General features: G+C 38.8%; 1 protein-coding gene across 1 annotated transcript; it reads left to right on the top strand.

Annotated features, from left to right (window-relative positions):
- Positions 1-1093: 1093 nt before the first annotated feature.
- On the top strand, positions 1094-15770 carry SFPQ (splicing factor proline and glutamine rich). The gene is made up of 13 exons (XM_024741351.1): positions 1094-1330; positions 1944-2132; positions 2494-2795; positions 2899-2994; positions 3872-4068; positions 4171-4255; positions 4584-4701; positions 5109-5157; positions 5238-5359; positions 7822-11007; positions 14108-14155; positions 14679-14767; positions 15682-15770. Exons 1-10 carry the CDS (start codon positions 1193-1195, stop codon positions 7957-7959), a joined length of 1434 nt encoding a protein of 477 aa, XP_024597119.1. The 5' UTR covers positions 1094-1192; the 3' UTR covers positions 7960-11007; positions 14108-14155; positions 14679-14767; positions 15682-15770.
- The last annotated feature ends 1690 nt before the right edge of the window (positions 15771-17460 follow it).

The following is a 17460-nucleotide window of genomic DNA, read 5'->3' as shown; positions in this document are numbered from 1 at the left end:
CTTTCTCTAGTTGTGGTGAGTGGGGTCTACTCTTTGTTGTGGTGTGCGGGCTTCTCACTGCGGTGGCTTCTCTTGTTGTGGAGCACAGGCGCTAGGCGGGCAGGCTTCAGTAGTCGCACGCGGGCTCAGTAGTTGTGGCACAGAGGCTTAGCTGCCCCGCGGCATGTGGGATCTTCCCGGACCAGGGCTCGAACCTGTGTCCCCTGCATTGGCAGGCGGATTCTTAACCACTACGCCACCAGGGAAGCCCCATATATATATATTTTTGAATTTTATTTTTTTTATTCAGCAGGTTCTTATTAGTTATCCATTTTATACATATTAGTGTATATATGTCAATCCCAATCTCCCAATTCTAGATATTTTAATATTGTAGTTTTAAAGTATCTTAATCTGTTCATAAAGTGTTTTGAGGTAGCAGAATTAAGAAAAATGTTAAATTCTTTCTGATTCGTGTTTGTAAATTACTAGTCTATATACACACACACAAAATCAAGGCCTTTCTCTTTTAACAAAGAGGGCACTGAAGCTTATTGAGACATTTATACTGCTAGACCAAACCAGTACTCCAATGAGGTTCCAAAATGAAATCAGTAAGATGGTGTGTGTGAAATCGGTTAAGATTTTATTTCTCTAATTTTATTGGCCCAGCACGAGGCGGAAGAGATAGCAGGCACTTACTTCATTTATGCTTTTGAACCAGAGACTGCTGTTCTTTCTGGGGAAGGATACCAGCAGGCTGCTCCTAAGAGCAATCAAGAAAGAAAGGAGCCTTCTAACATCTCTCCCTAGGAGCTGCTGATAGGGCCCTGGCTATTTGCTTTCACGGGAAAATTGCTCTGGCGAACCCATTCAAATATCTCCCAGCAAATCACTGTGGCCTACAGCCAACTCCTTTTCGGCTCATTGGCCGACTGGAAACTTCAACCACTCCACGCCTCCCGCCTCTCATCGGGAGCCAATAGGAAAGATTAGTTTTTCGTAACTTAGCGTCATCAAGTACAGTACTTGCAACTGGCTTTTGGAGCTACAGATCGAGAAGTAGGCGGGGCCGTGCCAGCCGGCCTATATAAGAAGAGGACAAAGGCGGCGCGCCGCCTGTGTCATCCGCCATCTTGTGCGAAGCAAGGTGGCCTCCACGTTCCCTGAACGTCTTCTTCGCTTCTGCCTCGACCGCCCCTTGATCACAGACATGTCTCGGGACCGGTTCCGAAGTCGGGGCGGTGGCGGTGGCGGTTTCCACCGACGCGGAGGGGGAGGCGGCCGCGGCGGCCTCCACGATTTCCGCTCCCCGCCACCCGGCATGGGCCTCAATCAGAACCGCGGATGCGCCTGCGCGCGGGGGTGGGGGGGGTGGGGCCGGCTGCTGGAGTGAGGGGCGGACGGCTCGGGTTTGCCAACTGCCCCCGCCCCCCGGGTTAGGCCTCCCGGCTGGCGGAGAACTGACGGAAGGAGGCGCTGAGAAGCTATGATGGGCCTTGTTAAAGCTAGTGGATCCTGGGAGCCAGAATAGGGTGGAGTACAGCGTGAAATGTAGGATTGGAGAGATCGAGGTAGTCCTGGTCTTACACGCGCAGGCCCAGGGCTTGTCGACAACGGAATTTTGGTCGTTTTCTTTGTTTAATATCCCACCACCATTTTAACTTTTGCCTACTATGATTTTGATTTTGACACTAAACCGCTGACGAGGTTCCTGATATAGAGTCTACTCTGTAGAGAGGTTTGTGGCTGTTCTCGAGAGTGTTCTGGATGGTTTAGGCTCTTTGATGTTCGGACTAATTACATTGGAAATCCCGTAAATGTAGTAGCATCTTTGACTTTAAATGGAACAGGAGAGCAACTTGACTGTAACATACCCAGTTTGGGAAAAACGAAAATTATTATTGGGTCTTCCTATTTGCAGAGGTAACTGGTATCTGAAAATTCCTTTCCTTTTTCACTAGGGGTTTAAAGCCAACTTGTCTCTCTTGAGGAGGCCTGGAGAGAAAACTTACACGCAGCGTTGTCGGTTGTTTGTTGGTAATCTACCTGCTGATATCACGGAGGATGAATTCAAAAGATTATTTGCTAAATATGGAGAACCAGGAGAAGTTTTTATCAACAAAGGCAAAGGATTTGGATTTATTAAGCTTGTGAGTTCTTTTGTTTTTGTTTGTTTGTTTTTGGTGGAATTAAAAGGGTCTTTTTTTCCTACAACAAACATAGTGTTTTTTAAAACAACAAGAATAAATTAGTTTTTAAATTTTTCATCACTCACACAAAAGTTGCAGCTGCTGTACAGTGCATAATTGTTGGTATCTAAGAAAGGAAGTGAGTGGGTGAGTAAGGTATTTACCTCCCTCCCCTGAATGGTGTCAGGGTGGGCTGCCTGGAGATAGTTGAGCTGAGAGCTGTCAGAAGAATAGGATCAGGAGTTAGGCTTATGGCAATTTTAGGGTGGGCAGTAGCCAGTTTTGAGGTCATTAACGTGACTGTATGTCTTGATGATTTCAGGAATCTAGAGCATTAGCTGAAATTGCTAAAGCTGAACTTGATGATACACCCATGAGAGGTAGACAGCTTCGGGTTCGATTTGCCACACATGCTGCTGCCCTTTCTGTTCGAAATCTTTCACCTTATGTTTCCAATGAACTGTTGGAAGAAGCCTTTAGTCAGTTTGGTCCTATTGAAAGGGCTGTTGTAATTGTGGATGATCGTGGAAGATCTACAGGGAAAGGCATTGTTGAATTTGCTTCTAAACCAGCAGCAAGAAAAGCATTTGAAAGATGCAGTGAAGGTGTTTTCTTACTAACAACGTAAGTTTTTATGTTTATTCGAATAACTTTTATTTATTAACTTGTATGAAGAAAATGCAATGAAACTGGAACAAAATTAAGATGGAACCATTTTTGTTGTTAGAACTCCTCGTCCAGTCATTGTGGAACCCCTTGAACAGTTAGATGATGAAGATGGTCTTCCTGAAAAACTTGCACAGAAGAATCCAATGTATCAAAAGTAAGATCTGTTGAACATTTGGGCAGTTCTTAATTTAAGTGTAAACGAGAACTTGCTAGAGTAATTTTTCAGTTTTGCTTAAAATATGCAAAGTTCTTTGAAATGGATGGGCATAATGAAAACCTCAGGCTCAGAAAGCTAGAGGTTTTGAAGCAGTTACTCAAATACCTAGTGTTGTTTCTGAGGTAGGTATATTTCACATGCATTCTTGTTTTGTTCTTAATGGTTGTTAGGATGTGTTGTAGGGATCCCCCCTTTTTTTTTTAATTAATTTATTTTTGTCTGCGTTGGGTCTTCGTTGCTGCATGCAGGTTTTCTCCAGTTGCGGCGAGTGGGGGCTGCTCTTTGTTGCGGTGCGTGGGCTTCACATTGTGGTGGCTTCTCTTGTTGTGGAGCAGAGGCTCTAGGTGCACAGGCTTCAGTAGTTGTGGCACACGGGTGCTAGAGCGCAGGCTCAGTAGTTGAGGTGCATGGGCTTAGTTGCTCCGTGGCATGTGGGATCTTCCCGGACCAGGACTTGAACCTGTTTCCCCTGCGTTAGCAGGTAGGTTCTTAACCAGTGTGCCACCAGGGAAGCCCGGTATCCTCATTTTTAAGGGTTGAAAAAATATTCCTTGAATCAGAATTTGGCTAGGGAAATGAGTTAGAAAGTGAGGAAGGTAGGATTAATCTTCAGTGCCCATGTTACTGTTGACTATGTCGTTCTGGAACATGTATTGTTTTTGCTGTAAAAATACCTTATTAAGAATCAAGGTGATCTGTACCTTTCAGTATTTCTTAGCAGTAACAGGCCAGTGAAGTGACCAGTGTTTTTAGGGGAAATCAGATATATTTCTTGTGTGCATCTATAAATTGGTTCATATTTAAATATTGTCAGGGAGAGAGAAACCCCTCCTCGTTTTGCCCAGCATGGCACATTTGAGTATGAGTATTCTCAGAGGTGGAAGTCCCTGGATGAAATGGAAAAACAGCAGCGGGAACAAGTTGAAAAAAACATGAAAGATGCAAAGGACAAATTGGAAAGTGAAATGGAAGATGCCTATCATGAGCATCAGGCAAATCTTTTGCGTCAAGGTAAAGGACTCTCTGTGAAATATTACCGTTAGGGTCGTTTGCCTTTTGAACTTACTAGAATTTCATTAATGTGAATGTATAACAAAATTTTCCAATGTTCAGATCTGATGAGACGCCAGGAAGAATTAAGACGCATGGAAGAACTTCACAATCAAGAAATGCAGAAACGTAAAGAGATGCAATTAAGGTAAAATCTTGTTAAATTAAGTCTTTGCTTCTGCATTAAATGTACCTAAATTTTGCAGGTGAATCAGATGAAATACAGAGGTGTTAAATACTATGGCAGCTTTGGTTTAATGCTTAAATTGAAATAGAGTGTAAGATTTTTGTTATAAGGCTCACTTAACTTTGCTGAAATACCTTTAGGGCTCTTCTTAGTCACTGTCCCAGCCTTTGTGTGTATTTGCTCTAACCTAGACTTTGTAATGCTCTTAAGTAAACTACTAGTTTTTTTCAAATTGAATTTTTTAAATGTGGATAAAACTTTAGTTTTTATGTTTGATGAATGTTTCTAGGCAAGAGGAGGAACGACGTAGGAGGGAAGAAGAGATGATGATTCGTCAACGTGAGATGGAAGAACAAATGAGACGCCAAAGAGAGGAAAGTTATAGCCGGATGGGCTACATGGATCCGGTAAGTAAACTTCTTTTGCAGTATAATTGGAGTTTTCTACAAAGTTTGTAGACATCTAGGATGAAATTTTATTCAGTTAAATATAAGCTTTCATATTATAGCTATTCTGCCATTTTTTTCTTTTTAACCCAGGTGGTGTATTATGATTGATATGCCTTTTCCTTTGAGTTTTATCTTTTCGTTGGGTGGGCCAAAAGATTTCATTCGTTGGGAAGAAGCTTGCTTTATAGGTCTTTTGATGATGGAGTCTCACCTGGTTTCAGGATACTGATTTTTAAAATTACCTTATTGTTGTTTTCCCTTAAGTTGAAAAACAATTTTTTTTTAAGCTTTGGAAATTCTTTTGTATTCAAGAATGCTTGGTATGGGTTTAGTACAGGTGTATGAATGGGTTTTTTTTCTTTCAGAGAGAAAGAGACATGAGAATGGGTGGTGGAGGAGCAATGAACATGGGAGGTAAGAATGAAAATTAAATTAGTAATACCACTGAAGAGCAGTATTCTGGTTGAGTTGTAACCAGCATTTTTGTTTCCTAGATCCCTATGGTTCAGGAGGCCAGAAATTTCCACCTCTAGGTGGTGGTGGTGGCATAGGTTATGAAGCTAATCCTGGAGTTCCACCGGCAACAATGAGTGGTTCCATGATGGGAAGCGACATGGTAATGTATCCCGTGGGACATAGTTCAAAAGGAAATTCTCGTTTTCACAACTTATGTGTGTGTGTTTTTTTGTTTTTGTTTTTGTTTTTAAGTAGGTGACTGGACCTCTTTTAGTTCCCCTATCATGTAAATCGTAGTATTAAGGAATACTTTGGCAACATAGAAGAACTCAATGTGGTAACCTAAACAGATAAGGTTGCCAGCAAAAAATCAATGCATTTAGTAGTATGTTGGAATTATCTTTGGCAATAAGTAGACTTAGGTGCTTTCCATTATATTGCTTGTGTACTTTTGCACTATAGCTCATGGCAAATCCAAATTCTAAATGTTAGATAATGTAACATTATTCTACATCCACGTGAGAGTAATCAAATGGCAAGCTGTCATTCGTTAAGCTGGTATTTGCCAAAAGTGTGAATCAGACTTGTTTGTAGCTTTAGGCATGTTTTAGCAATGTGTAGGACTTTGACCTATATTTGGTGTGACTTCTACCCATGAAAAAGGAATTGTTTAGTCTTCGGACTCGTCGTTTCCCACCTGTTGGGCCTGTCTATAGGTGTACCTTCTAAAATAAACTGACATCTCTGTTTTGCTACAGGGTAGCAAAAGTCAATGATAATTTTAAGCATACTAGTTGTGTGCATTTGATCTGAACCTTCTTGATGCTGTCATATTTTAGCTGTACAGGTAGTCTGTCAGGATACTTTAGAACAACCAAGTGAGTTGGTCTGAGTGGCTGTATTAGGACTTTACAATCCTTAGAAGAACTGAGTATTGGCTGTAGAGGTGGGTTTGGAGAAAAGTACATTGTCACAACTGAATTGAATCTGATTAGTTCACCTACAGGCTTTTGGCAAAGGAGGGAAGCTGCAGCATATAGCTCACTAGATTCATTTTACAAATAAGAACATAAGGATTTAGAATGGGGCCTCATCTATTTAAACTTTACTTAAGGCTTTTGAGAATTAGAATCATAAGTAGCCGGTTGGGTTAAACGTAGTGCTGTTAGCTTTCTTCAAATTGAATTTTAAAAATAATGTGGGTAACATTTTGGTTTATATCCTTCTTAATAGGCAGGTGTAGGTATGTATCAAATTTGTAACTGTAATTTGACATGATGTTCCCACAGTTCAGATTCTGTAGTCCATGTGACATGTAGCTCCTGGGTTCTAAGATACTGTAATAACATAATTGTAAAACCCCCAAATTTCCTCTTTACCTTTTTGAGATAAAACATACAATACAACGCGCTGAAAACCTAAGAATTTTAGGATTTTGAAATAGTTTGAAGGATTAGGATTTAGTATTTTTATAGTAACTTTAGTATTTTGTAGGAAGCATGTTGAAATCATTTATAGGAACAGTTAAACCCTGATGCCGTTTTAGTTTCTGGGGGGTTTTTGTTCTGGTTTTCGGGTTTTGTTTTGTTTTTTTCCTAGCAATACTCAGAATAACTGGTCTGTTTTAAATAGAATTTGAAAGATAGTTCAGGCTGCTGTGCTTTTGCATATCTGTAGGGTTTTTCTGTTTGGGAACATAGGTTTCTAGGACTAGAAGTACCTAAAACTAGATGGAATAATGAAGTCCTGCTTTATTGCAGTCACTTAAGCTTGGTGTTAAAGCTGTTTGGGAGACACCCAAAACACGGAATCATAACTGTCAGTGGACTTTTTACAGACCTAAGGGGAAAGTTGGGCTGTTATGAGGGTGGGCTGTATATTCAGTCAATTTGCAACTGTAGAGAACAGTACTGTGAACATAATTGTCTCTGGTTATACAGTGATGGCTCTGAAGGTGGTATACCTGTGAGAATATGGCAACACACTTTTAAATCAAGTTACTGTGCCGGTTAAGTGACTAAATCTGTTAGTCTTTTATTCTTTTTCTTTTTGTAGTCTGGTAGCATTTTATTAAAACTTTGAACCTTTTAAGATTTCTGCAACTTAGCAGATGTGTCTTAAGATCTTGAAAAGCACAAGGTTTCTTATGCAGCACATACCACTAACTGGTGAGTAGGTCTTTGTCACTTCATTGAGTGAATTGAATCTGTCTGGTTGGGCTTGTTAGGCTTACTTGGAAATTAAATTTCCTGTTCAGACCTTGAAAGTGAGAAGTGTGTAAGCTTTTCAGTGGGTTAATCTGATGTGAAATTTCTTAAAACTCATTTTGGAATGGGTTTTCACATCTGCACTAATTCTTAAATTTTTTAGCACTACAGGGAAGATCTATTCTTTGAAACAGGTGTATGAGAATGGCTCAAGTGGGAACATACCACAAGGCATGTATTATCGTAAACTAATTTTCAAATTACCCTTTTTTCCTTTCTATGTTCCCGGTACCTGTGGATCGACTCATTGGTGATTGTATCGACGAACGTTGACTACGGAACCTTCTAAAATATTTACTTAACACACATGGACATCAACTACATATAATGAACTGTTACTTAACTGTTCCAATAGCGTACTGAGCGCTTTGGGCAGGGAGGTGCGGGACCTGTGGGTGGACAGGGTCCTAGAGGAATGGGGCCTGGAACTCCGGCAGGATATGGTAGAGGGAGAGAAGAGTATGAAGGCCCAAACAAAAAACCCCGATTTTAGATGTGATATCTAGGCTTTCATTCCAGTTTGTTTTTGTCTTTTCTTGTTTAGATAGCAATCTTTTAAATTCTTGCATTTTAGTAAGAAAGCTACCTTTTTATGGATGTTAGCAGTTTATTGACCTAATATTTGTAAATGGTCTGTTTGGGCAGGTAAAATTATGTAATGCAGTGTTTGAAACAGGGGAATTTTTTTTTCCTTTTTTTCCTTTTTTTTTTTTTAACTGTATAATGTCCCTCAATTTATGGCAGTGTACCTTGTGCCACTGATTTCCAAAGTGTACCAATTTTTTTTTTTTTTTACTGTGCTTCAAATAAATAGAAAAAATAGTTATGATATTGATCTTCAACTTTGCCATTCATGCTTCTATGCACATTAGGCTAGGTGTTCCACTTGGAAAGCATGAGAGTGTCTAGGCCTTTGAATGGCATATGCCATTTCTGGGAAATGTATTTGTAGGCTAAGTATTGCTTTCTACATTTAAGTACCCCCTTGTTTTAAAAAGAAGAAATGCATATTGAATAGTTTCATGATTTGATTTGTTTGGCATTATAGGAAGCAAGCCGGTGCTAAGTATTTTCAAATGGCTATGTAAGCAAAGCTGAACTGTAAATCTTCATTCAGGAATGTGTATTAAGATTATGGAATGGGTGTAAGACTATTGGTAGGGGGAGAAAGTGGGTATGACTTAAATGGATCTTTTATGGCCCTATGATCTATCCTTTCCTTGAAAGTTTCTGAAGAACAAGTGGAAAGATCATTTTGTTGCCTTCCTCCATTCTTGTTTTTTAAAGAACGAGTCCCAAGCCCTATGAACGGCTTGTATTGAACATTCACATCTGAATTAAAGATTGTTAAACATGAAGTCTTTTCATGTATTACTTCAAGTGATTTATAAAGATGGGGTTTAGTCTGAATAATTAAACTCGAAAGTAAGGTATAGTCATCATAAAGTAGGTTTGGCTATGTATACATTTGTACTCTAACTTTTACATCTCCTTGTGGTGCTTCTGTTGGGCAAAAATCTGTAGGACTATAAAAAAAACTCATTTTCTTTTCTAAGAGCTGGTAGTGACTTAATAACAAATAGGGTTGCAGAGAGCTATACTTACTGTGAAATATTTTTAACCTGTTTTTCCATAGTTTCCTTTTGATGTAGCACTAAATCTGGAGAGTTGCTTGTGCTACACAGTACAAATATCCCTTCCTCCCACCATAAAGCTTTGGAGCTTTTCGATGGTGTTGTCAGTTTATTGTCAACTTCATTGAATCTCCTTTCATTAGAGACATTTTGACTTATTAATAAAATAGATTGTTACTGTTGTCTGTTAGTACAATGGGAACCTGCTTTCCCATGTTTATATTGTTAGCAGAGGAATAACTTCCTAAAAGTAGTAGGTAGGTAACTGAATGGTTTGGCTTTGTTCTTAGTTATGTTTCCATTCAAATTTGTACATTATAGAACTCTTACTATGGAATGTGTCTTCCTCCTTTTCACCTCTGTTGGTGTTAATTGGCAAAAGTAAAATTCTAAACCAAATCTTTGTTTAAATACTGAAGGCTTAGTATTGTGCCTGAGTACAAAGGGAAACCTGTTGTTGAAACAATTGAGCACTCGTGCATAGGAAACCTGTTAGAACTAAAAGTAAAACACTAGTGGAGTATAAAGGCATGCCACCGAATTCTGGTTGTGTGACTGACAGGTACCTGGTGTGCTAATTAAGGGAGAGAATCTCATTAGAAAATGTTCATTATTTCTGTTCATCAAGACACTTGGAAATGAGTAGTTCTACCAGAATTATATCAATGAGGAAGTTTTGTCCCAAGTCAAGTTATTAATTGGTGATAATGTATGAGATTTTCTGTACCGGAAACAAGGGTCTTGATTTGAAAGGAGTCCATTACAATTTGATTGAATTGTATGGTAGGGACTCCACTAATGATAAGAAAATAAGGGGTGTTCATGGGACACCCACAAGAGGGTGAACTTGAATGTGTGGGCGGGGGCTGGTGGGGAAATGGAAAAATCTGCCTATAAAATTAATGTTTCAGTTTATTTTTCAGATTACATGCCTTTCTTTATAAGGGATGCTGGCACAGACCCCTAAAATAAGCTTTTGGTAGTACTGTACCTTTGAAGAGTGGTGAAGGATGCTAATGGATAATCTCCTGAAAGTTGTGGTTTTGATAGCCTTATTGTGTAGAATTGCTAAACGTTGTTTAGCAAGTCATGTTGCTTAGTTTCAACTAAGTTTTGACTTTAATCACTGAAACAGCAGCGTACCAAGGGTCGTAAGCTACTCAAATAGACTTTCAACAAGTCTTGGAATGTATATGATAGTTTTTAGCCTAATGGGAATTTGAATCATCTTTAAAGTAGATTCCTAAAAGCTGATTTATGAAACTTGGGGTGGGAAAGGGAAAGTAGTACTTTTGAAGTATTTTAGCCATTTTTCTCATTTAAAGAAACCACCTGCCCCCGTTTCCTCTTCTCCACTTTCTCTCATAATTTTGTTTTAAGAGGAACACTGATTGTTTTTAAACTTATTACTCCTCTTATAATTCCTAATCTTTAAAACCTGCATTCTCTAAGAGATCCCAGTGTATTTAATAGGTGTTTTAGAACCTTAACCCATTGGCTCAACGTTTAGTGAAACCATAATCCTCTTTGCTTAGATAAACTTCTAAGAAATACTATAAGCCCCACCACTCTTTATTAGATGTATTATACCACTAATATAAACATAATCATTTGGGAAATTGTAATGTTACGCCTGTGCATATTATAAGTGGCATATTATGGCAGATAAAAATTTAGATACTTGGCTTTTCTTGGGCAAGCCACCAAGTTGTGGCGGAATATTTTCTGGTGTTCTTGGACTGCAATTATGCACTATTAAAGTAGTCGCCTGCTACATAACTGCATTTAGCCAGCATTTCTGCAGTGCGTAACTGTGAGGAACGTAGTACCGCAAATGGCAATGGACATTAGGACCCGGATGTAGTATTCCTGCTTGCTCCGAGATTCTCATTGCCGACTGCATACAGGTAGGTAACAAGCAATATAATCTAACTTGGTGACTTGCTATGTACTTTTATTCCGTGGGCATTCTGACATCATACTTCTGACGATGAAATTACGGTGCAGCACCTAACACCTGTATGATAAAGCTAGCTTATATCAAAACTGCCTGGGCTTGGGTTTAGAGCTGTAATTCGTCAGGCAGAATTCAGTGCTGTTGCAGTTCTCAGATAAAAAGTGCAAACTTGATTATTTGGTATATCTGATTCAGTTGTGTGGTTTTTAGTTGCATTGTAACTGAAGATAACATGAAACACATCAGTGGTGTGGGGGAGGGGACCATACCATACTTCGGAAGTAAGAGTGCTTTTTAAGCATCTTGACACAGACTGCATAGCATGTGATAATTAGTTTCTGTTGTAGCAAACTGACCTGCTCATAGGTCAGCAATATCAGTTTGAGTGTAATCTTGGTAATTACTCTGCAGGTGGAGTGAATTAAGACTAAAAGTACAGTTTTTTTTTGTAATGTGATTTAAACATTTTTTAAAATGGGCTCCATCGGAACACCTCTGTTACTAACTTGGGGCATAGATGGGAATCTAACATGAATAGTTCAAGTTCTGTGATTTGTCTAAATATGTTTATACTCTAAACCTGGGGGAAAGTGGTGTGGCATGTTGACTTGCCTATTGAATACAAGTTGGGAATCATTTCCCAATCATAAGACTTCGTCGTATTCTGTAGGATAACTGCAAATGTTCAGAGTAGCTTTTTGAATTTGGTTCCCTTAGCCTTAGGGATGTGATGTTACAATCCAAACTGTTCGACTACCAAAACAGTAAGTCTTCAAAAGCACCTTCCTTTGTTGCTTAGGATTTAAGCTTTGCATCGACTGTTGTTCCAGACCTCAATTCAACTGAACTTTGGTCTATGAACTGGTTTTTAGCTAGCATGCATGAGAAACAGCTTTCGTGTATAATGTTTTCTGCTCTGTAACTGGAAAGTTTGGTTTATTTTGCATAAATGTTGGTAAAACTCTTCATGACTACGAGAATTTTCTTTCATTGTATCAAGACAAATGGCTTGTTCTTTGGCAAGCGATTCACAAGGTGGGGACAAATTTGTACTTTAATACGTAGTCCATTCAACCAAATGACTTGACTCTCCTGCTAGATGAAAGAGCAAATGGTGACTAGTTTAGCTCTCTATATTAGTAACAGTGCACATCAAACGTCATGCTCAGTATCAGTGACAAGAGTGTCACTAAATTGGCACGCATCCCTGATGGGGTTTTCCTGTGGCATAATCCATTAAGTCGGTGGCCAGCACTTGCTACCGTGGTTCAGTGATTGTTTAGAAATAAAAGCGCAGGTTTGTTTCTTAACAGTCAATAACAATTTTGAGAGAATGTACTTGTTACAATATATGGACATCACTGGGGTGGGGTGGGGTAATTTTGCTTCATTCTGCTTACCTCGATGAATAGGCTTTTGCACTTTCGATGAGAAACCTGTGACTTTAGTCAATTCTTACTAGTTTTGATTTGTATGTAGCTGTAATTCGTGAATCTTAGTGCAGAGGGTCTTAAAAAAAATCACTCAGTCAAAAAGCTGGGGATAAATGGGTTTCAGTAATAACTCTATATACCGAGGTGCTCGCATTGTATTTCATAGTCTTTTCTTGCAACAAACCAAAATTATTTTTAATGAGAATGGTCGGAAGTTCAGAGGTGTGATGCCAGAATGCATTTTCGTACTGTTAGGCCCTTGGAACAGGTACCGGTGCTTTATGAAAGATGAAAGAAATGCAATGGGTGCTCTTCACATAAGGTTGCAAAACCTACAAAGAATGCATAATAGTTTCACTTTTCCCTAAAGAGATGCGTGTGACTAGTTTTGGACTTTTAACCTTAATGGGGGTTGCATGTTTCCTATTGTTAATCATTGTCAGCTGCAGTGACATGATACACAGTCCTGCATTTACTGCCTTTCCCTTAATGATTTTGGACAGGTTTTAGAGAGCCAGGATGTTTGTTCTGGGCCTTTATTTGGTTTTGGCTTTAGCTGATAATGTTTCAGTGCTCTGTCAGCTAGTGCAGTTCTCAAATGGCTGCCTATTAGGGAAAGAATTCAGAGGATTTGGCTGCTCCCAATCATCTGTCATTGCTGCTAGATAATGATTGGCAATTTTTAAGACTCAACTGTGGAAAGCTCACAGTTGGTAAACCATCAAACATAAAAATGTTGCTTTTGAACACCAGTGCTGAAAAGATTTATTTGGAGGGTGAAAAAGGGGCTGGATGCAGCATAGGATAATCTGGAGAATGGAGGAAGAATGCAAAACGATATAGTATCCCTTATGGATGGTACATGTGCAACAGGGAACTATTTCATATACCCTTGGCAGTCGCTGATAATCAGGGAGGAAGAAAAACCTGGAATTTGAATTAAGGCTGATCTTTCTGGTTTTTGTGCACTGTGGCCCTGCCAGGCATATATAGTGAAGGTGAATGTCTTCTCCCTCAGAAAAACTCAGGTTCCTTGCTGTCCCGATAAGGCATAGCTTCCCTGCCCTAACTTAAAACTCAGTGAGGACTTAAGAGGGAAAGAATGAGGCAAATATATAGGATTGCAGGATAACAACTGCATTGTTGTGTACTGTGGAAGGGGGGGAGGGCTCTCTTGGTGGACTCCTGCTGAAGGTGGTCAGTCCACCTGAGAATGGAAGACATGCTTGGTGGGGAGCAGGGTACGTGCTTTTATATGAAAAGAGCCGATGTTAAAACTCATTTGGTAAGGTAAACGTTGTCACATACCTTCACATAAGGGATAGTATATTTTGGATTGCAGTCAAACTTCATTGTGGTCAGACTGGTGAAAATGCAGTTAGGCTTTTGTATTTTAAAGAGGATACAGTTCTCATTCGAATTCAGGTGTCTACTGCTACCTTACGTCAGAATGATTTTAGATTTTTTCCCCCCATGAAGTCTCTTCCTATTTTTTATGCTGTAACTTGCCCCCAATCTTTGTCTCTGGAATTTACTCTTTAAATTTTGAAATTAACTAGCATTTTCAAATCTTTATGCCCTTGTCTTTTATATTAACTTTTTCTTATTATTCTTTAGGTAAGAATGATTGATGTTGGCTGATACTGGAGTGTTCATTCCGTTGAAGTAAGTTTCCTTGGAAGTTTTAACCTGTAGAGGATTTTGGGTTTGACTTCTATTTAATGGTTAAATAATTTGATTTAGCTATGTGGGGTGAAAACTGTTTGACTTTTTTTTAAGGTGTTCACCTCTCCTACGATAATACCCTTATTATTTTTTTTTAATGTGTGTGCATGCATGTGGGTGAATGTGAGTTGGAAAGAGAAAAGACTGGGATTATTTATTACAAAGATGTCAAACACTAGAAGAAAAAGATGAAAGATTTAGATCAGAAAAGAAGGCTTGAATTAGTAGAGACATGTATTTTCAGTACTCTTAAAATGAACTTTGGACCAATTCAAAATCCCATTCCTTTTTACATAATAAATTGTGAGGAACAGTTGTCTAGTCATTGGTAGGAGGGAAAACCTGTTTTCAACAGGTTCATTCAACCTGTTGATGTCAGAATAAAATGTACATGTTAAAAATTAGTAAAAATGTAATATATGCTGAATATGTTATTTTAACACAGTTAATATTTTAATGATAGGTGGATAAGATATTTGTTCTCAAGACATCACACAGCATGAGCTGATCAAGGAGGAAAGCTACAACTTGTTAGACTGATGAAATACCTAGGTGAGTTGAGTGCTTCTTACTCTGTAAACTGCCTTCAGGAGGACTCTCGGGTGGTATAAAAATAACTACTCGTGTGGATATCTCAGTTTATTCTACGTTAAAACTTTCTTACAGGAAAGATGTTTTTATAGCACACACTTAAATATTTAAACATTTTTACAGCCTTCTGAGGTGTGGTAGACCTTGTCTGTTTGGCTAAAGCCTCACAAAAACAGGACTTAAGTTTTAAATAAAAATATATATCTGTATTCACCTCTGGGTCCATAAGACCATGTAGAAGAAGGTTCAGAAGATTTGAAGTTCCCTGTTTTTCATCAGATAGTTAAATGGTGGGATTACCTATAGTTGAGAATAGATGGAAGATAAATATAGATGATGATCTAGAAGGGTTGGCAACTCAACTCTGCTGTTCTAGCTGGAAAGCAGTCGTAGACAGATGGACATGACTGTGTTCCAATAAAACTTTTTTACAAAAAGGTGACTTGTAGATGGTACCTTACTGTCCCTTCATCTTACAGAAATTGCATTCGTTCAAGGTATCACTTAGGTATAAAGGGCTGTCATAATCAGTTTGAAATTAACAAAAATGGAAGAATTGAGGCTATATCTTATAGCTAGAAAGAGGGTGCCAATTAATGGAGTGTCTTGAATGGTAGAGATCTGCCTTGTAAGAAAGTTCTTGTAGAAAATGGAAGTAAAATTTAATAAACTCATTGGGTGAGTCTGATATTAAAATCATTTCTGCTTCTTTAATCCTTAGTTATCTAAAGATCATTAAATACTATTACTACCACATTCCTTGATTAATGTTACTTTGCTGTTAGGAAGTTTACTTGGTTGATGCTGATAAATATTTGAGACCTTGATACGTGATTCTTAGGTCTTTTGGAGTAATTGTTTCCTTTAATTGACAGGATCAGGTGAACTATGTCCCGAAAACCAGTGAGGAAGAGAGCAAAGAGAAATAAACAACCTGTTGTTTAATAAAGACATTTTAAAATCAGATTGTCCTTCCATTTGTTTTGGTTTTGTTTTTAAGTAGAGGACTCTTCCGTTTTCCAGAATTTTCTGTATATGTCAGCAACTTGTTTCTAGGTGACATTAAAAAAGTCATTCCATGTTGTAAGTATAAAACTACATAAAAAAAAAAACTACATAATTTAGGACTCTACTTCTTGAGGCCTTTTTGGCAGAGCTGCTTCAGCCTCTTAATTACTAATCAACCTGATGGCCCTACACTATCGAACTCACCTGATTTAGCCATCAGTATTTTAAAATTGCCTTCAGTCTTAGTAAGTTTTATTCCTGAGATTACCATGTGATTAGCAGTTAAAAAGCATTTTGTATATTACAAAAGGATTATCAGATTATGGTTATGGGTAGTCAGACATTACTTCACTAATGAGTAGAGACTGAATTGCGTCTTGCCAAATAACCATATTTTGGTTACCCTGAGTAGCAATTTCTTTAAAGTGGAGTTGAATTTTATACACAGTGTAAAATTCTGGAATTTGCTATAAAATCTGCTTGCCCCCTCCATTCTTGAAGCTCTCATTAAAACTTGACAAACTGTTAAAGGGATCTTTCACACCAAATTAATATGAGGTGCGTATTAAAAGTAATTCGGGGTTTGCTTTTTGGTGTTTTTTTTTGGTTTTGTGTTTTTGGGAGCCGTGCCACATGGCCTGCAGGATCTTAGTTTCCCTGACCAGGGATCATACCTGTGCCCCCTGCAGTGGAAGCACAGAGTCCTAATCACTGGATCACTGGGGAATTCCCTTGTAACTGCAAAGGGAGAGAGTTGAAAGCCACAGCAGTCACTGGTCCCATGGAATTTGCTTTGAAAAGCTGTGTGTAGTCAGTACCAGGGACAAGACCCAAGATCCTGCTCTAAGTGTTCATAATCATTCTGATCATCTGTGATTGGCATATCTTCAGAGAGGCAAATAAGAGATCCCAAATCAAGAATCATCTGAGTCCATGTCTTGGTTCAACTGTTACTCCTTTCTGATGCCAGCTTGCTTAGCATCTTTATGGGTCTCAAGGCAAAAATCTACAGTGTAATATATTGGTTAGGAGTTACGGGGTCTTGCTACTGGAGTTCAAGTATTCTGAAATGTGCCCAGTTGCGTTATCTGGCAAGTTGCCTGAATTGCAGTTTGCTCATCAGTAGGATGAACATACTACTTTTTCTTCATTGGGGTAAAAGGTGGGTGTACATACATGAAGTTGCACGGAGACAAAAACAAAAGGAGCATGTGGCATTTTCAAATAAATTTACTAGTCATCAGGGTTCACAGGCAACAGGTCCAGGATTTTTATATTTTATAGAGAATAGAAAATTGTTAATTTTGGTAAGCTTTTAGACCGTGGAGTCCACAAGGGGAAATTAGTAATAGATCCTTAGGACTGAGGATTGGGATTCGTGGGAGAGACCATTTAACTTGGACAAGTTGTATATTGGTTTGGCCAAAAAGTTTGAGTTTTTCCATAACCTCTTAACATGATGTTATAATAGGATTAAGAATCCCTGCCTAGGGGCTTACCTGGTGGTCCAGTGGCTAAGACTCCGCACCCTAAATGCAGGGGGCCCAGCTTCCATCCCTGTTCGGGGAACTAGATCCCACGTGCCACAACCAAGAGCTTGCATGCCATAACTAAGACCCGGTGCAGCCAAAAAAAAAAAAAAAATT

This window comes from Neophocaena asiaeorientalis, unplaced genomic scaffold (genome assembly GCF_003031525.2).
Source record: "Neophocaena asiaeorientalis asiaeorientalis breed wild unplaced genomic scaffold, Neophocaena_asiaeorientalis_V1.1 scaffold804, whole genome shotgun sequence".
Lineage (NCBI taxonomy): Eukaryota > Metazoa > Chordata > Mammalia > Artiodactyla > Phocoenidae > Neophocaena > Neophocaena asiaeorientalis.
The sequence above is the reverse complement of the archived record's forward strand: the minus strand, read 5'-3'. Positions and strand labels throughout refer to the sequence as shown.

Bases quoted from the DNA above. Each gene is read 5' to 3' on its own strand.
- SFPQ (XM_024741351.1), top strand. From the start codon at position 1,193: ATGTCTCGGGACCGGTTCCGAAGTCGGGGCGGTGGCGGTGGCGGTTTC. The intron at 1,331-1,943 runs GCCTGCGCGCGG...CTTTTTCACTAG, and splicing joins TCAATCAGAACCGCGGATGC to GGGTTTAAAGCCAACTTGTC. The intron at 2,133-2,493 runs GTGAGTTCTTTT...TGATGATTTCAG, and splicing joins GATTTGGATTTATTAAGCTT to GAATCTAGAGCATTAGCTGA.